Source organism: Thunnus albacares, chromosome 3 (genome assembly GCF_914725855.1).
Source record: "Thunnus albacares chromosome 3, fThuAlb1.1, whole genome shotgun sequence".
Lineage (NCBI taxonomy): Eukaryota > Metazoa > Chordata > Actinopteri > Scombriformes > Scombridae > Thunnus > Thunnus albacares.
In genome coordinates, this window is record NC_058108.1 from 5,151,579 (window position 1) to 5,178,654 (window position 27,076).

The 27,076-nt window shown below is 40.3% G+C and overlaps 2 protein-coding genes across 3 annotated transcripts in view; both read right to left on the bottom strand.

Moving 5' to 3' along the window:
* Positions 1–1,882: 1,882 nt before the first annotated feature.
* On the bottom strand, positions 1,883–6,296 carry LOC122978882 (ependymin-1-like). Its single transcript, XM_044345940.1, has 6 exons — positions 6,153–6,296; positions 5,708–5,742; positions 5,463–5,591; positions 3,660–3,843; positions 3,290–3,377; positions 1,883–2,453 (listed from the first exon to the last, which is right to left on the bottom strand). Exons 1-6 carry the CDS (start codon positions 6,232–6,234, stop codon positions 2,303–2,305), a joined length of 669 nt encoding a protein of 222 aa, XP_044201875.1. The 5' UTR covers positions 6,235–6,296; the 3' UTR covers positions 1,883–2,302.
* Positions 6,297–8,796: 2,500 nt separating this feature from the next.
* Positions 8,797–27,076, bottom strand: part of pnpla6 (patatin-like phospholipase domain containing 6) — a 32,610-nt gene continuing 14,330 nt past the window's right edge. The window contains exons 16-36 of one of the 2 annotated variants that reach the window (XM_044345939.1): positions 25,906–25,983; positions 25,532–25,737; positions 25,136–25,267; positions 24,913–25,036; positions 24,256–24,369; positions 24,090–24,165; positions 23,731–23,880; positions 23,573–23,636; positions 23,109–23,277; positions 22,812–22,994; positions 22,470–22,588; positions 21,977–22,133; positions 21,622–21,738; positions 21,417–21,486; positions 16,316–16,432; positions 14,256–14,404; positions 14,022–14,174; positions 13,004–13,120; positions 12,808–12,895; positions 12,519–12,664; positions 8,797–10,828 (exon numbers count right to left, since the gene is read on the bottom strand). In XM_044345939.1, the coding sequence (XP_044201874.1) occupies positions 10,754–10,828; positions 12,519–12,664; positions 12,808–12,895; positions 13,004–13,120; positions 14,022–14,174; positions 14,256–14,404; positions 16,316–16,432; positions 21,417–21,486; positions 21,622–21,738; positions 21,977–22,133; positions 22,470–22,588; positions 22,812–22,994; positions 23,109–23,277; positions 23,573–23,636; positions 23,731–23,880; positions 24,090–24,165; positions 24,256–24,369; positions 24,913–25,036; positions 25,136–25,267; positions 25,532–25,737; positions 25,906–25,983 (2,604 nt within the window). In that variant the 3' untranslated portion in view covers positions 8,797–10,753. Of the gene's footprint in view, positions 10,829–12,518; positions 12,665–12,807; positions 12,896–13,003; positions 13,121–14,021; positions 14,175–14,255; positions 14,405–16,315; positions 16,433–18,363; positions 18,481–21,416; positions 21,487–21,621; positions 21,739–21,976; positions 22,134–22,469; positions 22,589–22,811; positions 22,995–23,108; positions 23,278–23,572; positions 23,637–23,730; positions 23,881–24,089; positions 24,166–24,255; positions 24,370–24,912; positions 25,037–25,135; positions 25,268–25,531; positions 25,738–25,905; positions 25,984–27,076 lie in introns of both variants that reach the window. The other variant, XM_044345937.1, reaches the window with a different exon arrangement.

Consider the following 27,076-nt stretch of genomic DNA (forward strand, 5'->3'; position numbering starts at 1 on the left):
ACCATACAAGGCGAGAGATGGCTTGCTGAAAACTTGTTTCTTCTGTCATTGGTCACGATGGGAACGGTGCTTTTAAAATCACAGAAAAGGCCAGCAGGACCCTCACTGTTGTAAAACAGGCTTTTCTTTTCTAAGGTGAAGTTAAAGTGCGGAATGGATCATGCTGAGATGTGTGTCAGAGAGAATTAAAAGCTATAAAACGGATAAAATTAGAAACTAGTTGCTTGGTTCCTTTCTTATTTGGATGGAGGCCATCCATTTTGTAGAAGTACTGCTTAGTCCAGAAATAGTCAAAATTGCTGATGAAATTATATCTTGCTGCAGAGCAGAAATTAAGCAGCCACTGGTGGAGACTAAAAAGACGACTAAAGCATTCAACGCTCTTTGAGAGAGTAGATATAGGACAAGAGATTATGCAGCTTTTTCCCAGACTCTCAATCGTGCAGCACAGTGATTCAGTGTCCTGGTGCAGCTTTACTGATTGTCTGGACATGACGTTATTCGTTCCAGTGTGTACTATTACAGTGTGGACTGAAGGGTGAAGGTCGATGAGCGTTGGAGTAAGTTCAATAAAATCCTTAACCTCTCTGCCGCCGAGACAATATGTGATGGCGGATGGGAGTTTAACGAATGTTATGATGGATTGACCCAATATCAAGATTTCAGGAACAGAGTTACCCTGTTGATGTAAAGTGCAAGGTTGGAAGGGAGTTTGCAGGTGATGGACAAAGCTGACCTCAGCGAGGCAGGAGGTGGTGGCACTTGACCAGGGTCAGTGGTCATTGCAGCTGGAGGTGGACAGAAAGCAGCTGAGGTGGTAGCTGGTTTGGCTACATCAGGTGATGGGCAACGCCGTTTGCTCCAAGGACAAATGGTTTTGGGGGTCGGTCGAGAAGCCCGATGAAGAGCCGGGGCCAGAGGGGCCGTTTCCTGCTTCTAAATTCAGATAAAACTGAGATGCTGGTCGTTGGCCCTGCTAGACACAAACACCAGTTTTATCATGTCACAGTGACTCTCGACAACTGTGTGATTTCACAAAGTGTGGCATGCAAGAATCCTGGTGTTATGTTTGATCCAAGCCTCTCTTTTGATAAGCACATCAAAGAAATCACCAAGAATGCCTTTTTCCACTTTCAGTCTTCCCTGTCCATGGCTGATGCAGAGACTCCAATAAATACATTTGTTTCATACAGACTTGATTACTGTAATGTTCTGGTTTCGGGTCTGCCATGTTCTAGTACTAAAGGTCTTCAGATGGTTCAAAATGCTGCAGCTAGAATCTTAACTGAAACAAAAAAATATGACCATATTACACCAATTCTAGCCTCCCTTCATTGGCTTCCTATCCATGTTAGATCACACTTTAAGGTGCTTCTACTGACTTATAAAATCCTAAATGGGCCCCATCATACCTGTTAAAACATATATTCCATCCCAAACTCTCCGCTTTCAAAATGCAGGGCTCCTGTCTGTACCCAGAGTTAAAAAGAAGTCAGCAGGAAGCAGGGTCTTTTTCTATCGGGCTACGTTTTGATGGAATAACCTCCCTGCTGACGTCAGACAGTCTGAGTCTGCTAAATCCTTTAAATCTAAACTTAAAACTCATCTTTTTGCTACTAATTAAAAGCCTTGTCTGTCCTGCCAACGAGATTACTGATTGTTGCAACTGGTCTGATAACCATTGCATCTCTCTGTTTGTTGTCTACAAACACATGTGCCCCCGCCCCCACACACATGAAAGCACATGGAAAACATGTTTGGTGAGGATTAAATATTCACTTTTCACTTTTAACTTTTGTCTATGTTGTAATTGTTTTTCTTCTTATTACTGCCTTGTTCATTCATTCCCCCGAATACCCAACTCCAAATAAGGACAATATCATTCAATGCATTTATTTTATTTTATTGAACACGATGACAGAGATACAATACATAGCAGGAATGCAGCTACATAAGTTGTTATTCCAGGTTGACTCTCACTGTGCACCTCTAATTTTTAGTCTCATATCTCAGAATCAATCTTACTGTTCTTCCTTTAACCTGCCATCCCAAATAGTGAGGCGGATAGGTTTTACCCCATTACGACAACACAAGGTGGAGAAAGATGTCAAAAGTGTGTTAAAATGACATTCACATACAGTCCTTTGACTTGTTGCATTATCTGGTGGCTATATTGTGGCATAGCAGGTTAAAACAATCGTATTAATTATTATAATTGTACTAGATCATTTGGGTTAAAATTTAGTTCTGCTGCGTTGAAGGAAGCAGATTTGTGATTATTTTGATATGACTCTCCAAATGTTTACTCCACTTTCTTGGTCTTCATGGCCAGAGACTGCAAGGCAGTGAAGACAGTATCTGGTTTCTCTGTCTCCTCCAGTTTAGACTTGTTACAGAAGAAAGGAGGAATGAAGTCCATGGCGTCAGAGAGCCCCAAAACCCAGTTGAATGTGCTGAAATATAAACAAAAATGTATTTTTGAGAATCACTACTGACTAATGTACTAAGAATGTTGTTTGACTTTTGACCTGAGTTTAAGTTTGACAGTAAAACGTCATAGATGGAAGACAACGAACAGGACATTTTGTACACAGGAACAGTTCAAGATGGACAGCAGACTGTATACAGCACAGCATAAACCATGTTGCCACGATTTAACGAGGTTCAGTTCAATCAATGTCATGATTCCACAATGAGGCTGTAATAAAAGTCAATCATGCCCACACCGAATGTGCTAATATTTGGTCATGTTTATTTGACTGTTGTGGAGGAACTGTCCATTGTTGTATAGTATAGCTACAAGGTTCAAAACTTTTTTATATACAATTAAATCCCAATCAGTCACTTCAAACTCATGCTGTGCATTCAAACTTTGTTAAAGCCCTCAGAAACTAATTCGATGGGAGATCCCAAAGTTTAAGAAGATTTGAAACATATCAGGCTGAATTAGGTGAAAATGTGTATATCATGATGCACAAAATATAGAATATTTCCATTTGATTAAATGGTGCAGCCATAAAAAACATGTCTAGTCTTGTATTTGATTATTTCCCTCAGTGAAAAATCCTATAGTTTCAGTGAGAAACTGGAAGAAGCGGCTACAGTGTACAGTACTTGATACTGATACTGTCAGACAGTTGGGATTAAGATGATTTTTCAAAACTTTAAGTTACCTAAAGGGAAATGTTTAATACAGTCTTAACAGATTAGTGGTAATATGAATAGCAGCACTGTTTTGGTGATGTTGATTGTTTAGCTGTTTCTGCGGTTTTGTCGGCTCAGTTCTCACCTGAGAGTGATCCATCCAGATTCTGGGGTGTAGCTAGTGAAGGTCATAGGGATGCAGCCAGTTTCAGTGAAGACACTTGTGTACATACCTGAAGACATGAATCATAAGTTATAAAGTACTAATTACTCAGCAGGTAATTATCTACATTACTCATTACTTTACTTCCTGTTTCTTAGCCCAACTCCATCAAAAATGTCTTCGAAAAACTTCAAAGCCACCAAATCCACATCTAATTAAACAGCACATGTAGAAATAATAAATGACACACACAGGACACTGATAGAAGATTGATATCCTCATAGCTCACGTCAGAAAATATCAGAATGTTACTGCCTGATTTCTTGGTTTTGGGTACAATGTTCCCTCTTACCGTTCTGTGGCATGCTTCCATACCAAGTGTTGATGAGCACACCCATTCCCCAGGAAGAGGAGGAGCCCATAATCACCTGACCCATCAGTTTGGCATCAGGAGGCACTTGGATGGGAATGAAGCTGGCATCCAGAGCCTTCTTCTTGCAAGTGAACTTGCTCCAGTCGATCTCGTAATAGACTTTCTGAAAGGATGAAGACAGAAAACAAGTGTTGACCTTCCACGTCTCTATTTTTGTCTGCTTCATATCTTTGTTGTCTTCACATGTGTTGACTTTGAAAGGAAACTTGTGTATTACCATGTATATGGTTTTGTCATAAGGGATGTGTGCTGTTTATTGTGTTTGTGACAAAATTCTGTAAGTTGGTTGCATTGTGTTCTAACAAGTCATGTTAGCATGTTAGCCAGCTAGCATGGGGCTCAAGTCCGAGAGGTGATGTAGCCATGATGAAAGTGAGGCCTTGTGGAACGCGGTCAGTAACTGTGACTCATGTTAGAAACGTAATTTACTGTTCTAGTAAAGAAATATGGTGATAAACTGAGCGAAGAGTGTGTGTATTGAGACATAGTAGCACTGAGAAGATAGAGGAGGGTGTAGTCTTTTTATTTGTCATATTTTGGTTTATTTATGGAACATTGATTTATCAAAGAAGAAAATTAATGGAAAACAATCATGATAATTAAATAATTGTGTGTAGAATTTCTAGCGGAACAGACTTGGCAGAAATGGAATATAATACTCATAACTATGTTTTAATTAGTGTATAATCTCATGAAAATAAGAATTGTTGTGTTTTCGTTACCTTAGAATGAGTGATTTATATCTACATAGGGAGTGGGTACTCTGCCATGGAGCCCGCCATGTTGCACAGCCATGTTTCTACAGTAGCCCAGAATGGACAAACCAAACACTGGCTCTAAAGGTCTTTCACGTTTTTCATGAGTTTCATGGCCACCGTAGGTTCTCCTACACACTTGGAAGGGGGGGGGGGGGGGGGGGGGGGTTTGTTGAATATGCAACCTCATCGCTAGATAACACTAAATCCTACACACTGGTCCTTTAAGTAATTATTAAAAACAAAAAACAAACATTCTGTTTTCAGCTTCTCAAATGTGAGAATGTGCTGCTTTTCCCTCATATACATGTAAATGAATATTGTAAACTGTTGACAAAACAGGCAGTTTGAATGAGTTATCAACATTTTAGATTAAACAAGTAATTGACTAAAAAAATATTCAGAAAATAATGTAATTAATAATAAAAATAATTGTTAGTTGCAGCCCATTTTTGGTGTTGTTTTCTTTTATTCAACTAAAGAAAGTCTTGTGTTAAGAATGCAGAAAGAAGCTACTGTCGACCTTAAATATAATTTTCCTACTTTTCACAAAACTATTAAATGAGCGTCATTCTGTGCACTGCTATGTGTTGCTTCATGTTTTAGTTTGTATAAACATACAGACCATCATTCATGGTGACTGGACACTGACTGTTGTTTGAAAGAAGAGATTAGATATGCTGATGCTGCAGAAAAGGGGATGTGGTGAATACATTTCTGGTTCAAACTAATCAACATTCAGATGTTTGAAGAAATCTTAACAATTTACAGTATTTTTTTATAAAATTGCATCAAGACTAATGCTATAATACTATTTGGTATTAATTTGTTTGAAATTCATTGAATACCAGGTAGACCATGTGCATTGTGTCAAGAGTGTTCCCATAGTAACAGATAAACCCTCATTCAGATTTCACATGTGACAAAGCCCAGTCAGTATGCATGTAGAACAATTTAAGCAGGGTACCTTGTTGAAAAGCATCAGCTGGTCTATAGCAAAGGTCTTGTTGCCGTTAGTACCGTAGTTTCTAACCCGCATCCTCGGAGCTAAAGCATCATAGCTTATTTTTCCTGTGGATAACATGTTCTTGGCCATCTGAAAGACAGACAGAGAGTGAAAGGAGAGTGAGAGATCATTTGACACGGGTCCAGCCTTAAAATGGAGCATCTTTCAAAAAACCAGAGTACATGCAAAGTCAGGAGTCGACTCACCACGGTGATGCCTCCAGTCATCAGCGGTGGAACGACTGTGGTAGAGGAAATCAAAAAACAAAAATCAGTACTTTTGCTAATTTAAAATGAGATATTAATGTATGCTCATTTGAAAACCGTAGCATGATGGGTGAATTAACTCAGCTGTTGACAAAGAAATATTTTTGGTTTGTGTATAATTAGAGATTTGTCCTGTCTGTATCATTGATTGGCAATAGAGGGATGGATAAGAAATATTTATGCATAATTTGTATTTGTAAGTAAGGATGAATGAAATATGTATATTATGAGTTCAGTTAAATCAAATTCCAGCTTTAAGCCATTTGATTTTTCTCCATCTATCATGCACAAACAGTCAAAACTTTCCTCACTTTTCCTAAATGTAACAAGTCCAGCCTAACTCACTATGACACTGAAAAAATACCAGTAGTCTTTCAACACTTACTACAGGGTACAGGAGCCTGGGCGGCAGCAGCTGCCAGCACCAGGCTGAGGCAGGACAGCACACTGATCACACTGAAGTTCATGTCGAGACGCTTTAGGAGCCGGACGAGGAGAAGCCGTGACCACTCTGGTCTCAGGGAACAACACACACCTCCTAATATACCTGCTCATATCACAGCTGACAGCGCTCGCTCACATGGTTCAACCCCTTCAGCATTTTTTTGCTGACGACGCCCATGAGGGCAAACATGACCAAATAACTAACAGTTGTATGATCATATAGCAGAAAACCATTGATAAGATTATATAATGCATCACATGCTTGTTTCATGTTAAAGGACCAAGCTCATCAGATTGTGGAGATAACACATTAAAATTTGTTTTTACAAAAACAAATGTATTGAACATATGACTAAAAATAGATGTTTATTTTGAAGGAAATGTCCTATTGACCTCCTGATTATTATTCCTCCGCCACTATTCATCTGAATTTCCCTTTAAGGGATATTAAAATGGGCTTTCAAAAAAGATAATGTTTAAAAAATGTATAGTTTTATTTTGTATTATATTTAAATATTTTCTAAACTTTTATGATTTGCCTTAAATGCAGCAATGCCCTTTATCACTTCCTCAAAGTTCCCCTTAACTCAAAAATATATTTTCGAGCTTCACTGTGCAGAATTCTTCAGTGTTTTGACTGCAGGTGTGAATGATCTCATGTGTACAGTATGAACTCCACCTGGTTATTTCTCAGCCTGCTACTGTTATGGGCTACATTTATCTGATTAAACAGTGAATTTTCCACTACATGTCTCCTTTCTTTCTGTAGTTACTTCATCCGCTTCTCATATCATGCACTTGATAATTAAATTAATTGCTGCCTTAACAATTTACTGTAGTTTAAACTATAGTTTTTTTTATACATTAACACTAGAGGGAAAAAGCTGCCTCATTAAACTCTTTGGAGAAACATGCAACAAAAACACACTGATGACAGTATTTGTATGCAAAAAAAAAAAGATGAAATAAAAAATCAAATTAGTTACAACAAAGTACATTTTAAGTTTGGATACAAGTGAAATTATTTCCAGCAGCAGCATATATTTTAGTGGTGTACAATGGTTAAATAATATACATACTGTGAAATGTATTAAAGTGTAATGTATAAAACTCAAAGTAATAATTAGTTCAAAGCATGTTGTCTGATGTCAGAGTTCAAATTGGATTGATTTCCATTGACCTCAAGGTAAATGATTGCAGCAGTAAAAAGTCCATATTAGCTAAAAGAAAATGATATGAAGGGCAGATAAAGCTGCATCACATTAATGTTTAGAGGTCAGGTCTTTTCTATTGGAAATAATTATCAATGAACACTGATAATGATCTGTTGGTTGGCTCAGAGTCAGGTGCTTTGTTTTTATCTGAAGACTGACTGAAGTTTATCAATGACACGCAAACATAATCTACACTGTCCCACATCAGACGCTATGAACAAGTTTGAACTTATTGATCTCTTTTTGCTTTTTTTTTGCCATGCTAGCAGTATCACCTGTTCCAGGTATGGCAATTTCAGTCTGTCAGTCCTCCACTCTGTCTGAAATATCAACTATTGGATGTATTACCATGCAATTTGGGACCCACATTCATGTTCCCCTCATGACGTCCTAGTTTACCTGCAACATAATGACATTAACATCAGCCTCAGCTGTAGTTGGTGCTAGTTTAGTGCTCAGCACTGTCATTGTGAACATGTTAGTATTCTGACATTTAGATCTGAGCTTAATGTTTTTTTTAAGTCTCTGCTGATGAATGCTGTAGTCTAAAAAACATTTCAGGTGTTCTTGTTCTTAGAAGCCTTTACAAAATGTTAGAAATATGAATTAGCACTTTGTGGTGATAATGTTGTCTGTCTAGGTGTCCTTGAGCCATACTGTTTGCAGTTTACTATGACCTTTGACCTCACCGACACGTGAGGCAGGAGAAAAGATTACATTGTGGAGGATCTGTTGTGGGTGACTGATACCAAAATGTGGTGGTTTAAAGCAGGACCTAAAATCACCATAAAAAAATATGTGTATGTTTGGAGATAAAAGTATGTTTTTTGGCTGTATAGGATGTTTTGTGCGTAATGAATATAAACCACAAACAGTTAACATGTGTAAACCTGTACAGCCTACAAGTAAAGCACGAGAAACATTAAAGTTGTTGTCAAGCGTGTTCTAACAGATACACCACAGTTGCTGATGTCTGATACAAAAGTTCTCCCAAAAACACTTTTGCATGCAAATTTGAACTTGTGGTTCACTGAACTATTTCAGCTGTATGTGCATAATGAAATGAAGCCAACATGTGGTGTTTTTGTACCCACATGTGTCGGTACAGAAAGGCAAACATCAGCTGAGCAAAGACCCAAAACCAAATATTGATTTTGGTTTTGGCGGCTTACCACTGGTGCAAACAACATCCTCACATTAGAGTCCTGTTTAAAATCAATTTAAGTATTATCAACTATATATTTTAGGATTGTGTTCAGTTTTCCAGTTGTCAGCTTTGTAACATACAAATGTCTTGCTGCATTTAAAAAAACGGTGAAGCTCATTACATACATGAAATGATATAAGACAGAACTCAAATGCCACACGATATGATGCATATTATATTTATTTTTCAATATGCATATTAAATTATCTCTTTTTATATTGAGTTTCCCTTGGCATCTCAAGGTGGATGGCAATAATAAACCAAACATCTTCTGAGCAAGGAATACTTCAAATATTTTCAGTGCAAAACAGCTAAAGCAAGTTAATTAAAATAAGACACTCCCTAACCCCCCCCCCCCCAATTAAAAAAAAGAAAATCATTAAAAAAAAAAAAAAAAAGCCAGTAGTTAACACATATAAATAAAGAACAAAAAGCAAATCTGGCAACCATCCAGAGAACAAAAAACATTTTAAGAGAAGAAACCCTTTTTTTGTTTAGGTGTAGGTTCCCTTGTTTTGCAGCAAAGCATCAACTTACAAATTTCCACCTCATATACATATATGAATATCAACAATGTGTGTATTATAATATAATCCTGTTACAATTTCTACAAGAGGTCCATATTAATTATAGTGTTAGTTACATGAGGTGAGTTTCCATTTGAAGTTTAGGATTAACTCAGGGTTTCTGTGTAGCGTTCACGTCAAAATGACGTTTTTCTCAACAATAATTTGTTGGCATGGTTTTTAAGATTTCCATTACTGTAAAGTCTGAGATAAAGTCTCATCTATACTTTATCATCTCTTAGCAGAGGATGTTTCCTCTCAACTTATGTCTCATGTCCGTTTCTGTAAACGCAGAAACCCTGAGCGCATGTGTGTGTTTGTGTGTGTGACCTCGTAAGCAGAGGTGGGCACACACACACACACACACCGCTTTTTTTGTGTAGTGTCAGTCAAATGATCGCTCGCTCTCTTCTCCGCCATCACCGAGAGTGCATCGAACACCGGTTGAAAAGGCATCGTCTTTATCTGGCATCATTTTAAACGAAACAGCTGAAACACACCATATCAAGCGCGCGCAGACACAATTGTCATCCACTCAACCGAAACCACCTCATTCATCCTTCGTTTCTGTCACACATTCTCTCCATCTTCTCTTCGGTTTAGTCTACCTACAACAAATCAAGCTCACTCTACTCTATTGTGCGTGAATTTTAAATAAATTAAATTAAAATAACACTTTAACTCACTGGTCCGTCTCTTTCCTTCTCTGAACCCTTAATGTTCTTTCTTAAATTTTCCACATTTCAAAACTTTCTACAGTATCTTTCTGAATTCCATAACAAATCATTTTCTTTAAATATCTAAATTTTAAATCCGCTGCTCTCGTCTTGCCTCTGTTCATTCAACACAAACTCTACTTTGGTGTCTACATAGACATATATTCCTCCTGTAGCTTCCCCTACCTGACTCCCTACTTGACATCTACACTAAAACTTACCTAACTCTTATCAACTACAGCTCTACTACATGTATGCCTTACTTGTCTTTTCACTGCCCTGCTACTATTTCAATAAGTCTTTTCAAGCCTGAACCAAACAGTCATCCTAATACACGGGCTAGTCCGAACAAACACGCGAGAAATGAATGGACCGTGTACGGAGTGCAATGAAGCTGTACCGACATTAGAAACGTACGTGAAGATTCAGAGACAGATGGGACATGCAGGAGGCGTCTTTCTGGCCCATTTGAAACTGAGAAAGTGACTCGGGAAGTCTCTGGTTGAGGGAATAGTACACTGGGTAGGGGTAAACTTTCAAAGAGCCCACATATACAGTATTCATTTTTGACGATGTGGTCAGAATGAGAACAGATGAAACCAGTGTGAGAGCGAAGAGGAAGCTACTTGATACATGTTTAAAGAAAAAGGTTTAACAGTTTAGAGAATGAACGGTGATTCCCTCCAAAAAACAAGCAAGAAAAAAAAACAAACAGTCTGTTAGAGTTTCAGGAGTTGCAGGAGCTGAGTGTGACGTCCGAGTCCCTCGTCTTGACAATTTATGGACTAATTTGGCCCTTGATCTTGTTTAAACTCCTCCTATTCCTCCATGGCCCGCTGTCAGCAGTCGGAGACTTCTGAGGTGTTGGAGTCACTGGTGAGTTTCCTGCGTTGCCTCACAGATTTCTCCTCATCCTGCAGAGAAAAGACAGTATTGTTTTTTACCTGTTTATCTTTTCCTCTAGTATCACACTCTAAATAGTCACAAGATATCAGATTATTAGGGACCGAACCCAAAAGGGCAAGGACCCTATTGTTTTTCGTGTGTTTGTTTCTTTATTATTACGCCACTTAAACCCTAAATTTGACCCCCTAAACATGCTCAAAAACTCACCAAATTTGGCACGCACATCAGGTCTGGTGAAAAATGATAAAACGTAAAAATTAACCCCTAAAGTGCCAAAATGTGCTCTCTAGCGCCACCTATATAACTAAAATGGCCACCACGGCCTGTAGGAATGTCGTAGAGAGATCAAACCAAAACTCAATTATTTGTCTCATCAAGACCTATGAATCATACATTGACACCCCTGACCTAAATCCAACAGGAAGTCCGCAATTAGCCTTTCAAAATAAGACTTTGCCCCAATTTTGGCCCCCAAACAAACGCTATCTCCTCCGAGGGTGTTACTGGTATCGGCTTCAAACTTTAATAGGTGACTTATGAAACTATGCTGAAAAAAAGTTGTTAAAAACTTTGTAATAACTCGAACGGTTTAGATCTAGTAAGCTCTGAAAGTTGCAGTGCCATATCACACCTTACAATGTAAACCAATGGGGAGGCAATCTATCCCATGTATATTATATTATATGTATATGTATTAACAGTAACGTTAGCCAAATTACTAACACTATATTGGCTAACATGCTGACAAAAGACACTAGCGTTAGTGTTAATATTAATTATCATGAGCAAATCGATTATGTTTGCTGGCTTAGTGCCGATGAGCCGAACACTTTTTTGACCCGTTCGCTTCCTTTGATAAAGTCGTGATTACTTTTTCACGGTTCCAGGCTATTTTTGGGTGGGTGAGCCCTGCATGCCTTGCAGTAGAGGAGAGTCGTCTTATTAATTTATTCGACACCAAGCCAGTCTATTTTCCATTTTTCAATAGTTGAAGCCGCAACTTTCTTTGCCGTCTTATTCGTCTTTATTTTGCTTGCTGGTGGTGGTGTTGGTGATGGCCCGGGACTTAGGTTGCTTTCATCGGGTGGAGCAGTTAGAGTTTTTGTAAGGAGTTAGCGGTCCATCCTGGCAGCGAACTTCACTGCAGGTGCAGCAGGAGTGCAACACCTTTGTCAGGTATCGTAGTGCGTAGTGTGAACAACAGCGCTGTTTGTGTTTGTGTGTTACAACTGAAATTAAATGAATTGGATGAAAATAAAATGATGGCATCATGTAGAATTAGGATACTGACCTAAACTAGTAAAGATAAAATTATTTTCTTCAAATTTTTGGGGGCAATTTCTGCCCCTCCATCACAGTTTTTAGGGGCATTTTTGCCCTTGCCCCCCCCGCTAATTTCCGACGCTGGCAGGACAGTGTGTGTGTTCATTGAAATGAAGGAACGGTGTGGCTGACTGATGTGTTATTAAGTAGTTTTTGGACAAGAAAACCCACAGTATAGCACAGAATCAGTTATATCAGGCTTTAGCTACACTGACAATACTTATTAGTTGACAATAACACAAATATAAAATATCACCAGACTTCTCCTTTAAGGTAGGCAGGTTTTCATTTTAATGAATTTAAGACATTTACTTCAGTAGGTTCTAATTCCTGATGTTGTAAAACAGGCATTTTTTCATTTTTGTGTGTGCTCACAGTCTGGAAGACTCCATTCTGGCCCCACTCTCCGGGGGAGTGGTCCTCAGGGTCATCTGCCTCTTCCTCCTCTTCCTCCCCCTCCTCCTCTCTCACTGTGTCCATCCCGTCCTCCTCGTACTCCGTCAGACAGTCTGACTCCTCCGCTGAATGGAAAGATTTAGAGGAGATATTACAGAGAGAATTTATGTGACTGAGCCACCGGGTTTAGATAGCATCCATAAAACATCAGGGACATATCCGACTGTATTTCAATAAAATAGACCAGGTGATGGAAGTGATACTTCACCTTCTGCAGCTACGTAGCTTTGGACCGGCTCTATCCTGGACACAATCTCTGCAAGGTCCGTGAAGTCAGCTCCTGGACATGTGCAAGACTAAGAGACAATAAATTATTAATATTATATGTTGAACTATGATGGCTTTGATGGTGAACATCAATATAGTTATAAATCAATCATTTTTGTGTGTGTGTGTCCTCTCACGTCAGTTCTCTTGCTGTCGTTGTAGTCGGCTGAACGATGATCCTTCAGCATGTTCTTGATGATGTCACCTCGGGCCCAGCCGGTGAATACCAGCTTGCCATGTTGGAAGCCCACATCCTGAAATACAAAAAATTTTGAATAAAAGCACAAGACGTTTGTAAATAAACTAAATAGACGCATGTTTTGAGTAAATGCTTTGTAACTGATGACATAACATCAGTATTAACATATTCATTTGCACTACAAGGTGCAACTTGTGCCATTTGAACATTCCTTGAATCATCAACTCCTTAATTTGGAAACATATTTTCTGGTCATCATCAAATCAAACAAGCAGACAAACAGCTACAGAACTGCATTTCAGATAATGTTGGTTTGGATTTGATGAATATCAGCTGGAATACATTTGTTAAAATGAAAAGGGGAAGTGCAACAGGAGCACTGCTAAAGTTTGCAGCCTAGATTTAAGGCGGAACAAGTCAATGCATCTTCACTGCTAGCAGCTTATTGTCTGTGTTAATAGGTGTTGAGGTCACGTACAGTCGAGTTTGAAAGCTTATAATACTATGAGACAGGATTATAACTCATGTATTAATATTACAACATGTATTTGATTGGGCTACACAGTGATTTGCAAGATAATGTCACACTGCGTTACAGAAAACAATAAGCCGGATCCAAGTTTTTTGCCAAACAATACAGTTCTGCATCATCATCCTTCTTGAGCCCACATCCTAAATGAATGATGGTGCTGCGTTGTTCATGCAGTGTTCATGTCTGTCTGAACATGGCCTTCACCTTCAAATATGCAAAAGAACTTCTACCAGAATCCACATTCTCCTCCCAGAACGACAGACTATCGATATGACTGGTGGAAGACTGAGGAAGTTTTGACTGTGCTCTCATTGCTCGCTGTATCTAAATCAATACTTGTCAAGGGTAGACTGTATTATTGTGTATGAATGCTACATATCCCCAAATAAATAAAAAAACAAGAAATATTTGTTAAGTTACTCACATAGATCTCGTCAAACTTGCCAAAGTCCATGGTCTTGAAGCGGTCGATGGGCGGTCTGATATACTCGCAGTAGGCGCTCTTCTTCACCACCTCCAACTGCCGTACACATGACACATAAGCCAACCGCGACTGGATCTCTGCCATGTCTGGCACCTGGTGAGGTAAGTGGTGTGAGAATCATGTCAGTATTCTATATCATATGTTGCTTGGTCATCGTAAGTTACCATACCGTACCTTTACTTTCTCCGCCCAGGGATTGATTCGTTTCCACAACAACCACCAGCCAGACAGGCAATCGCCATAGTTACAGAGGTCGGTCTCATCTTGGCTACCCACGTCAATGGCGATGACTGTTCTGGCGCCCATGTTCCTCGCGATGTCCGCTGTGGGGTGAACAGCATTCACACACAGACACACAAACACGCAGACGTACAAACACAGCACAACAAAATCCAGCAGCAGAGATGATAAGACAATAATTCTCGTGTTACTTGGCTTATTTCAGGGTAATTTCTGTTTCTTCATTTTAAGAGACAAACGGACTCGCACCACAAAAACATCCATTTTTTAAGTTGTCGTTAAGTCTGTAGACAATTTATGGAAAAATTAGTGAGACAGAACACTGGAATTTTTGAAAAAGGAAAATACTTAACTATACTTTCCTAGCCAACAAGCACTGGGTCCGAAATCATGACCTTTCTCATTGCCTTGCTAGTGTTAAAACGAGCTTTGGGACAGTGAGCATTTTTGTGGTGTTGAGCCTATTCACAGACAGAAACAGGAAGACATCCCAGAAGACCAAAGCACGGATCCAGTGAGCCAAGAACAACTTAAAATGCGGTTGATTGAGCACAAACTCCTTCGGGAAAAGGCAGACTAATAAAGTTCAGAAATGAAGGATGTTGATTTTACAAGGCTCCATTCAGTTGGATCAATCTTTGGGCCCAGAAAGCACCACATTTCACAAACCTCAGCAGCGAGTATTGCTTGGGAGATAATGAGACATGATTCCCATACCAAATAGAGAATTACAATAGCTCAGGCCAGAGCTCTGTGAAATGTGGCTGTGTTTCATCAGCACAGAGTACATTCTTTACAATAACTACACAGAGACAGACTCGGGGGAGTTTTCATCTGCGCACCATCATAAATGTCAGAAACTCTTTATTTCCTACTTTAGTTGTGCTTTGCATGAACATTACTGGAATTTGTGCATTTGGTCTAATGCGTTTTTCAGGTAATTGAGATGTGCCTGATGGTCCGCAGACAAAAAAAACATTCTTCCCCTCTTTTTTTAAAACAGACTCCACTTATCTTTCCTCTGGTTGAAATGAAGCAAATACTCCTTTTAAAATTAAGCTAAGCTAAACAGAAAGGCAGGGCTGGGCGACACTGTTGAAATCATTACCACAATATTGATTAGGATATTGCAAATAGAAAATTAACTGAAGTTCAAAGCAGAACTCTGTTTCACTGTTCACTCCTCACATGTGTATTTGAAGAAAGATAGCACGATAAGCTCATATCATTATGATATGACTGTGCTGAGAGCCGATAAATGATACTATTGAATCGCTCAGCCCTACAGAAAATGTTCATTTCTACATGAGGGGAACCAGATCCCAATCTCAAAGCAAACTGGTGTCTTGTCAGTAAAAGATTGATGAGAAATCATTTATTTTTCCATCCCAGAAGCTTTTAAATCTCAGCTGGAATTTACCCAAAGCCCAGTTGTAAAAAAAATGTCAAATTCAAATTTGATACTGATGCAAACTCCTCTGATTTTTACGTCTACATGTTTCTGACACCAGGTTGTTGGACTGACAAATACCACGTTCCCCGATCCAATGTGGTATTTCTTAGTTCAATCTGTTTTTATATCACAGTGACAAAGTGAACCCTTGTCTTCATTTAGAATCACTTTCAAATATCCAACTCTAAATGCTGATTTTTCCCCATCTCATAATAAACAGAATATTTAGGGTCTGATGAAGGTAATTTGCTCTCTGAGTTGCTTAAGACTCAATTTGTCTCACCAGATGCATTAATCAGACCGAATCAGTAATGGTCTGATTCGTCTCCGTATTCAGATGGGGAAATCTCAGCACACTGGACTTCCCTCCACCAGTATTAAAACAAGCCCACAGCTATATACTTACCCATCATGTAAACATTGCTAGCTTGATCAAAGCCCCCTCCCCTAATTAGCATCCCCATCCCTCACTCCACTTTCCGCCCTCCTCTGGGGGATAGGAGTTTGGTGGACACTGTGGAGGGACACCACCTCTACTTGCCTGGCAGGTTGTTGATGTAGCCACCGTCCATGAGCAAGTTGCCATCTTTGGGGTCGCAGAGAGGCGGCAGGTACCCCGAGAGGGTCATGCTCGCACGCACATAGCGCCACAGAGAGCCTGGCACACCAGGGACGGAAGGAGGGAGGAGGGAGGAGGAAGGGGGGATAACATCTCAATAACGTTTGCTATACGTTTCAGGTTAGTGTCGACGCAGACCGCAATCTCAACACCAGACAGAGATCGGCTGAAGGAAGGTAGCCGATCCCTGCAGACGCTAGGACGGCGGTTCTGCCCACCTTTAGACTCTGTTGTACACCACTGCAAACCTCATTACCTTGCACACAGATCCTGTGTGACTTGTGCATAAGGTAAAAAAGTAAATGGCAACCATCACAGAGTGCCAAGGCTGTTTGAATCTCCAAACTATGTCCCAACAGCAGCGCTTTCTTTGTTGCATGTTGTTATAAGAATTAGCTCCTTTCCTAAGTTTGTGCCAAATCCACAGATACTATACACTGAAGTTGAAACTAATCATTGTAAACTGAGCTTTAGTGGTAGAAAAAATGTTGTTGTGGACCTACAGTAATGTCAACATGTCAGAGAAGGAGAAGATGTTGTGACAAATTTGGAGATGTCTCACCGTGAACATGGCAGGGAGCAACCAGCCTGCCCAGTGCCTCAGTACAGCTCAGTGCCAGCAGGGGGCAGGAGCAGGCCGGGTGTTGCATGGGTTGGAAGGATAAGGAGCACCGCAGAGAAAAGCAAGGGGTGCAACTGTGCGTGGAGTATATGTGAAGTCTGTGAGGAGAACTGTCTCACTGAAATACTATTTTTCAGGGAAATACTTAACCATCTACCACTTTCTGTTTCCTTACAGAGCTATCATCTCTTATTCTAAACAAAAGGGTCTTTTTCAGTTTGTAAAAGGGGCTACAGTGGGCAACAGCAGGATCCAGAACACATATTCCCAAATAATTACAAAAGAAATAAAAAAAAAAAAAGGTAACACATGCCATCAATATATATTTATGAGAAATATATAGATTGGCTCACTGTGTCCAACGCTGGCATGCACATAGAAGCAAGCAAAGCCAGGGGAGAAGACAGGTGCAGTGTGGAAGAAACCAAACATGTTCCTGTTGGTGAAGATGATTGAAATGAAACAGAAGAAATTCCCCCAAGAAGGGTCCCCATGGGAAACAAGGGGAACAGGCTGCAGTTCAGTCCACAGGACAGACACATTTAGGTCTACCGAAACGCACAATGATCCAAAATGACAGACAGATGCGATGCTGACATGGTGGAGAGCTGCACAATATCCAGTGAGGCGGGAGAGTACTGCAGAGTGTCACATTCAAAACTATCAGCTTCCCTTTAATCTAAACATATGGTACTGTTTCTTGTCTGTGCCTTGAGTGTCAAAATGAAAAATCCGGCTAAAAGGCGAACTGACCTGTCTGATTCACATGAGCCTCGCAGAGCTACCTGCAAGTTAGTAAGTGCACTTTTGTAAAAAAAAAAAAATATTGAAATAAGCAAGAAAAGTGGTGCATGAATACATCAGTGTTTACGAGCAAAATCCATGGAGATAAAAAGGATAAGGGAGATTTTTTTTTTTTTTTAGTAAATATAGGGGGGCCAGAAGAAGCCAGACCAACATGCATCTCTCTGTGACCCATAGATGTTTGGACATGCATGAGTAAAACCTAAAATCCAATAAGAAAGTGAGGATCAGCGGTTATATTAAGAGGTGGCACCAAGCAAACTGGAAAAAGTGTGTGTGTGTGTGAAACGAAAATCTTGAAATTGGAGGGAACGAGATGTACTACTGGATAATAAACCGATTGGATCAATCCAAAATACATATTTTTGATTTAGTCTTTCCTTCCAAACCATGGGCTCCCAATGTCCAACTGGTCATGGTGGGTTAGTTACGTGTGAGAACTGGGAGGTAGAGGACAAGAAGGAGGAGGAGGGTAGCCGAGTGACTGGTTGTCGACTTAGGGATGAGAGAGGAGGTTTTGGTGAGCGGGCGTTTAAAATCTGACCTGGGACATTGTTAACATAGCAACCATCCACAAGCAAGTGGCCATCCTTGGGGTCGCAGAGGGGAGGTAAATAGGGGGTGTAGGAGGCGCTGGCTCTAACATAGCGCCAGACGCAACCTGCCGGGAAATTGAGATGGAGAAGGAGGAACACATCAAATATGGGCCGGACTCCACGTCACAGATTTAAATATATAGCGAGAAGGACAAAGAGAGTACAGAGAGAGAGATGAATGCTGAAAAAAAAAAAAAAAGAGAAAAGTAGAGAGAGAGATAGAGAAAGAAATAGAGAGAAAGAGATGCCAGCGACATAGGGGAGAAGAAGAATGCGAGAAGCTGCCAGGAGCAGGACAGAGAGAAGAGGGGAACACAATCTCAACAAAACTACGAGCTTCAGCCTACAGTTTCAACAAAACTTAACAAAATCTAATATCAAGCCAATTTCATATAAAAGCACACTCTAAGACCAATCTAAAGCCAATCAAATTGAACTATTCAAGGCTAAATACGGAAGCGTGAACATCTTAATTCAAAACAATGACATACAAGATACCAAAATACTGAATACAACCAGCCTATGACATTAATGACGACATATACACTATCTTGAATGGATGACAACAGATATATGTCATTAGCTTGTTACCTAGAGACAGTGATGCTAGGTTTGTTTGATGTTTTCATTAAGCATATTAAAAAAAAAAACAGTATTAGCGTTGTTAGATGACTGGTTCAACAAGCAAGGCGAGAGGAAGACGAGCAAAGAGAGAGAAAGAGAGACAGAGGAGAGAGAGAGAGGGAGGGAGGGAGAGAGAGAGAGGTAGCCCATCACTTCAAGAAGTACTGTTGGGCCTTGAACTAAATTCTCCAAACTGTAGAATAAGGAGGAAACTGCAAGGGAAACTGGACTAAGGTTTTACAGGAAAGAGTTGCTGTGTCTAGTTTCAGATCTTGGTCGTCTTTCTCACTGGATAAAAGATTTAATGCAAACTTATGACACTGTGTACCTGTACACCAATAAAAAAAAATAGTGCAGAACAAGTCTTTCCTTTTCAGTGCCAATATGACATTACTCAGAATAGCACCACACTAGCAATGTTTGACAAAGACACGCAAGTAAAACTACAGAAAGCACAGAATGGAGGTGAAGGAGTGAAGGAAGCAACATGGGATGTTATTAAAAAGGAGCGAGGAAGGGAAGTAGAGAGGCAAGGTGGAGTGTTCTGGATCCTACATGTTGACATGGACATGGGAAGTGTTTTTGGGGTCAGCAGCTACACAAGTTATTTAGCCTACTGCGTCACCTATAGATGGGCGGCTCTGTGATGTCTCTCTATGTGCAGAAAGACCTGACGTAAGGGGTTTATCTAGGGCACGATCTGGGAGTTATAGATAGAAATGTGATGGGGAAAAAAAAAATATGAAAAAGGCTACAGCTTGATCGATTTAGCATATGAAAAGGTATTAAATAGAAAGAATAGGAGGAGAGGAAAGAAAATTAAAAAAATATAGATGCAGAAAGATGGCAAAAGGAAGACAGAAAGAATAAAAGAAAGAAAAAGAAAGGAAGAAAAGAAATGAAACAGAAAGTAAAAGTAAAAGAGGTAGATGATGGGAACAATGAAACTAAGAAAGGAAAAGGCTTTGCTCCAGCGGTTTATACACATGCCAAGATGCGAACAGAAGCATTCGATACTTTCCTGCAGGACTCACCTGCAAACCCACAAACCCCTTAAATCCAGCACTCAGCCTTAGAGTTATCATAATTCAAAATATTGCCTTTATAATGAAACTGGCAATGTCTTAATTTGACGTACAATACTGTGAAAGTAGCATTACGCTGATTTTACATTGCATAGAAAATGGCACACTGGATTTGCGGGGTGGAGGGGCGGGGGAAAGGGGGAAGGGGGGGTTCATCTCAGGCATCTACTTCAGCTAATGTTAGTGATGGTGCATTTTTTTTATGCAAGTCAAACAGAGCACATTTGCCATTATATCAGCAAATACAGACACAAGCACAGAAACATCTACACAGTGTTTTATTTGGTCTATATTCTGTGAAATATTCTTATAAACTCTTGGTTGCAGCATACTCCAAACTGGATTGAAACTGGCATGTTCTTATAGGGAAAAAAAAAAAGCGCGTTTGCAACCAAAGAGGAGAGATGCAGTGCGTGCAGGTCAGCCACTTATATACTTTTTTCACTCCTCTTCACCAGTCACTAAAGTATCCTTGCTCGCAACTCATCAATAAATGTCACGTGGGACGTTCTCTGAGCCTTTTTGCGCTATGACGGTGAAGTTTTACTACTTCTAATACGTCCTTTGTCTGTTCCCACTGAGTCGTGCAAGGTCTTCCAGCTGGCGTGGACATTATTAAATGAACACACACCTCGAGCCTTAGCGAGCGTACTGGTGTTTGCTCAAAGTGCCCGTCGTCCACGTTACTTTGAGAGCACACCGACTTCAATTTAGTTTGGAGTATTCCACCTGAAGCCATAAATCTGAAAGCATGCGGTCCAGTCACTCTAGACGATGCATACTCCGGTTACATTTTTATAGCTATGTATTGCCTCAGGTTGTGCCTGCTAATACAATATTTATAGATATGTTGTAGGAAGGAAATATTATACTGCCTGAAGTCACTTCTGAAGTTGACTGAGTGTAGCAACATGCCGATATATAAGTCAGTGTGCCGTTTTACTTCTGACTGACTGCTGCAAGCATTACTCTGTTTAATTCCTTTTGAAACATGAATTGATGACGATGCCAATTTCACACATTAGTTCTCTGTCATTCAGAATAGTATTATTGGATTGAGTTGTGTTAAATGTCAGAAAAATGTATTAAAAAAAACATTTTAGCAGTAAAGTATTCATGCCGTGTGTGTGTGTGTGTGTTTGCATTTATGTGGGCTAACCTACAGCTACTAAATCATTTTCATAAAAAGTGTTTTCTAAAGCTTTAAAAAAGGTATACTTTGCATTTCTATTAAAACAGTCATTGGATAGCGAGGGTCGGTTCCCCCTGCAGTCAGTTCAGCTGTCACTTACCATCCTGATGAACACGCATGGCCGAGGCTGTGATGTCAGTGGTGACGTTGAAGTACGGCAGCCACAGGTCCTGCGGACACAATGGTTATATCACTGTCATAAAGCTTATTATTCATTTTGCAATTATTTACTTTCCCCCCCCTTTACTGCAGTGGTACAGTAAATCAATTCTTTGGAAAGATGAATTTGTGCAAAAACTGCTCACCTCAGCTTGCTTGTCCTGAAACACTTTGTAGATGCTGGTGTTGAAGGCTGATCCGGAGAACATGGAGGTGATGGGATAAGTCAGGTCCAGGACTGTTTTAAATACCGAATTCATTGCCTATTAAACAAAAAAATATAAAAATCAGACATGTGTATATTCGTCAGCAACTATTTCTGTTTAAATCAATACCATAAGGGTTTTTGTTTGCTATCAGTTACTAAGCATTCATTTTCTGATCGACTGAAAGATGTTAAATTGAGTGAATTACACGTTTTTCTTTCATGATCAAAGTTAAAAAATGTCATCTCAACATGATATTAAAGAAATGACTGATTAATGGATAACGTATACTGACCTTTGACCACTCTCTGGCTCTCTGTTTGGTTCTAACGGCGCTCCTCTCCTCAGCGTACAGAGCGCCGATGAATGAGCCGATCGAAGTCCCACCCACTATGTCAATAGGAATCCCTGCTTCCTCCATAGCTTTGATTACACCCACATGAGAGCAGCCTCTGCAGGAGGGAAAACACCCAGCAAGTTCATGAAATGACTTCACCTGTGTCCAGCTGTATATGCTACTGAGTGGTAAAATAATGACTTGAAATGTTCCTGTGGTATACAAGTGTTCATTCCCAACATCCAAATTTAGTTTTGGCAAAACAGTACAAGTGATTGAGTTGTATTTTTACACTAGAAATCCTTCCCTGCATTACCGTACACAATGGTAATCTGAAGGGGGAGTTTTTAATACTCTATTTCAAAACTCTAAGAATTATAAGACAGAAGCTGTTCGCTACATGTGTGTACAGCTAGTTAGGGCTCAGATCTCACTGGCAGACTCTGCTCACCTTGCTCCACCTCCTCCCAGCACCAGAGCGATGCTGTTTCCTGTCAGGACTCGGGCCAGCCGAGAGAAATCACTGTGCCTGTCTGCCGTTTTCTCAAACACCTTTTCATATACCTCCCTCTGCGCACGCACACACACACACACACACACACACACACACACACACACACACACACACACACACACACACACACAGAAAATACTCATGAAAACACAGTAAAAGCATCAGCTTCACATTAACATTCAGCAATACAAGACCGATGTTATAACACAGCCCAAGATCTCAAAAAAACTATAGTACACTATGATTTTAATGCAATATACTAACAAAAAATTATTGTACCAGTTTGCTGGGGCTGCGTCTGGAAAAGACCCTGCGGGGACACTTGAGGTGAAGATGCCCGGAGCACCAGCTACGCATGTTGAGCCACTCGACTGTCCTGGAGGGGCCTGGACCGTCCTCTTTGTGTAGAAGGATCAGCTGCTTCAGAGCCCGAACAGCTGTGTTCTCCAACATCTGTTCCAACTGGAGGCAAAGAGAGAGATAGAGAGAGTAAATGTACTGTATTTGTATTTGAAAGGCTTGTTTTTCTTAATCTCTTGCCCTTCCACCTTTCCTTTCCCAGACACACACACATACCTCTCCCAAGGCAGGCTCCTGGTCCCCCAGGCCGACAATGAGGATGCAATCCGCCTGGCGGATGCAGCGCTGAGTCCATGGGGTCATGCTGTTGTCAGTCTGGTAAAGGACAATCCGATTGATGTCCTCCTGCTGGGCCAGCCAGCCGGACAGACGGTACTCATGGATACTGGTGAATAGAGGGGAAAAGAAGGAATGATGATATGGAGGAGTGTTTCCGTACACTAAAAAAGACACAGTAAGTGAATGAGAGGGTGATAAAGTAATGGAAAGTAACCACAGAAATGCAAGATAAAGAGGCTTTGATGACAGGAAGAACGAATGGGAGACATAGAGAAAGGAAATGACAGTGATGAATACAGACATACTTAAAAAGAGAAAAAAGACTGTGGGAGATCATGAGAAAAGTTTGCCGTTCAGAGACTTTTGGGATGAGGTTTCTTGTCTCTGACTGTCAAACTAACCTGTCCAAAGCAGAAGCACCCAGTCGCTCTCTGATTATGTCACTGGTTAATAGCAGAGTGGGCCCTAAATGTCAGAGAAGGGATAAAAATGTATGAACATCAAAAAAATACTGCAACTAAACAGAAATCCAGCAGTTCAAGAGAAAAAAAGTGCCCACCGATGGCACTGAGGGCATGGCTGAGTTCCAGGTTGAACGCATTGATCGGCACCTCATCACATACAGGCAGCACAGCCACTGTGGAGAGGTTGCTGGCGGGGTTGGTTACGTCGGCACTGGCTGTCATACCGGGCAGACTCAGGGCTGAACCTGAAAGGCAGAATCACAGTGAGTGAAAGGAGGATACATTCTTGCCTAATGCAGGTTTAGTATGTTTTGTGTTTTTATTAAATTTGTTGTTTTCATGGTTCTTGAGTCAAGTTCCTTGTATGTGTCGGCATACTAGGCCAAAACCTTGATTCTGATTACAACCATTTCTGCTTTTACAGTCCTCATCATCATCATCATCATCACCTTACCTGAGAATGGTCCGCGACCCTGCTGCAGGTTCCCCAGAATTTTCTGGCCTAACAGGTGGATCAACCTCGTCACCACCTAAACACAGACATCAAGCATCAGTACGTACGACTACAACCTGACTGGATTTTCAAAAGTTTCAACAGTACTCAAGGTGAAGTTACTGACCTGTGGATATCGTCTTTTGATGTTGTTGAGCGTTCCCTCGGGCAGTTTGACCAGCTCTGTGTCTCTCACAGCGTGGACAGTGGTGGCTCTTGGCTGTTTGGTCAAGGCCTCCACCTTAAAGCAAATAGCAGGACACTGTTAGATACATTCAACTTTTGAGGTCTCAAAGGCCTGATTCAGACCTCAAAAAAGTAATGCTAGCAAGAAGGTAATAATGATTGTTTTTCTTTTTCTTTAAATAATTTTTATTTCATTTTATTCTACTTTATTTTTTTGTCATTTACATAACTTTGCCTTCCAGTCGTTGCCTGTAGCTGATCATTCCCGGACTCTTTCTAAGGATATTTTTAAATGTCACAATAGGAAAAGCACAGGTGTAAATAACTGGGTTGTCACCAATGGCCTTTAAGAGTGGATTCCTATTGCTTTGAGACATGTATATATAATGATGGTTGTGCCTGATGAAGATCTATATCTGATCAACAGAGTTAAAAAATATTGTGCGTAAAAACAACTGTGATCAACATTTCAAGCGACATTATTGGGTTTGTCGTTTAAAGGTTTCAGTTCCACATTTTAATTTGATAGCGGAGTTTTCTTTTAACCACCATCAGAATGAGACCGTGACTGTGAGGCGAAAAAGCCTCGTTCTCTCACCACTCCGATGAGGTCTCCTCTGCCGTATTCCCCTACTAGTTCTTTTTTGCCGTTTGCCTTGCGGATGACCGAACGCAGACGTCCGTTCAGAACAATGTAGGTGCAGTCTGACTGGTCATCCTGTCTGTAGATGAGAAGAGACAAATAAACTGTAAATGCTTGAGTGAATGATGATAAAGTTCAGTTTGCACAAAGAAGCCGACTATGAGCAGAAGCAGAATACCTGTAGAGGGCTCTGCCAGCTTCCACAGCCATCCAGTCAATAGCAAAGTCCATCTGTCTGACAAAAGGAGACATACGGATGGCCACTGTGTGGGCCGCGCTCAGCACCACACTCGGTTGCTCCCTCATGATCCTGCAGGGGGAAGCACAAAGCCACAAGCATTAGAAGTGCTGACTTGTACTGCTCCTAAATAAGCTTTAAGGTGAAGTAAAACTGGAAGATTCTGGCAATTATGGTTTATTAGGAGGTATAACTGGTCAATGGTGCTTTATTAGGAGTGTTTATCAAAATTAATAAACAGTTTTATGCCTGCTCTAAAATTAACTGTCAAACCAACTTAATCTTTACACATTTTTGCAAAGTAATGTTTGCTCAAACTTAGGAGAGAAGACTCACTCGTAAAAATCTGACTTTGAGATCTTGAGGTAAGTGCAGTCTCGGATGGCCTTGATGGTGAAGATGAGGGGCTCTCCGGTCAGCACGGCGAGCTGGCCCACCATCTCCCCCGGGTGGGTGACAAACAAGCAAACAGCATCTTGTTTATTGATCATCCGCTGGTAGACGTGCAGGCAACCAGACAGGACAAAGTGCAGACTAACATCCTTTGAAAGTGAAAAGAGGAAAAGATAGAAAAAGCAGAAACAAGGGAGGATAAAAATAACTTTGTTGTATTATTTGACATATTATATTTTAGTTGTTGTGATTCATTTCCTATATTGCTTTTTTTTCCTCAGGCAAGTTATCAAAAAAGGGTCCACTGTGATAAGTACCTGGTCTCCCTGTCTGGCCAAGACGGCTCCAGCTTTTGCATGGTGCAGAGTCACTCTCCCATTTAACAAGGTGGGGTCCTGGACAAGAGAAGAAAGACAAAGAGCATGTCAAGCAGTATTAAGACAGTACGGTGAAGTAGAGGAACAATGTGGATGAAATATTTTATTTCTCCTCGGTTCAGCTTTGGATGAAAGTCAAACTCCAGACGTTTATTTCATCTGTCCTGCTTTGACCTGCTAGTAACACAAACATATGGTTTCGAAAGATTAACTGTAGCGACGTCTACTCAGAGGCACACAAAGAGGGTTTATCGCATATTGCATCGAATGCACATGTACAACTCCCTGCTGCATTTAGGCTTAGACTAAAATCATTATTAGAATTCAGTCTACATGAAGGTAGCATCTGGTTCAGCTGCACTTAAGCTTGTCATCATTGTTTTTTTTTCTGGATTTTGAAGTGTAAGTTTAAGTTCATCCAACATGCTGGAAAAGCAGTTGTCTCAGCATTTAAGAAACTGTAGGTTGACACTGAAGTCCTCCCTCCTCTCTTCTATAGAGAGGGTCCAGCTCATCCAGAGGGGGTCTACTAACTGACCTCCTTTCAACATCATAATCTGTAAGCAGATGCTCTAGGGGCGATTTATGACAATGTGCTCATTCATGCAGAAAAAATAATAATGTGATGAGGCTATTATTATTTCTCAATCCACGGAAATTTGGTCTGACAGTATCTAGCGTGACGGGGAGAACGCTGCACTAACTGAATATTTAGACCCTGTTTTTACTTGCATCAGTTAGCTTGAGCCAAAAAAATGACATCTTTTATTTTTCCAAATGTAAACACTAGAGCACATGATCGCATTGTGCTTGATGATGATGATGTAGAAGTTTTTTTTAGAGTTGCAACTAACGATTCTCTTCGTTATCGATTTATCTGCAGATTATCTTCAGATAATGTGATATCTTCAAATTCCCTGGTTTATTAGACCAACAGTCCAAAAAAATTCTAAATATATTTTTTTAAATTCTTATTATCACATAAGACAAAGAAAAAAAGTAAATCCTCACAAATAGGTGGAACTGGGGAATGTTTGACACGATAAAAAGGAAATCAAAGTGCATTATTTCGTTTTTAATAGTGTCTGCAGCATACTGCCTGGGTGTCATT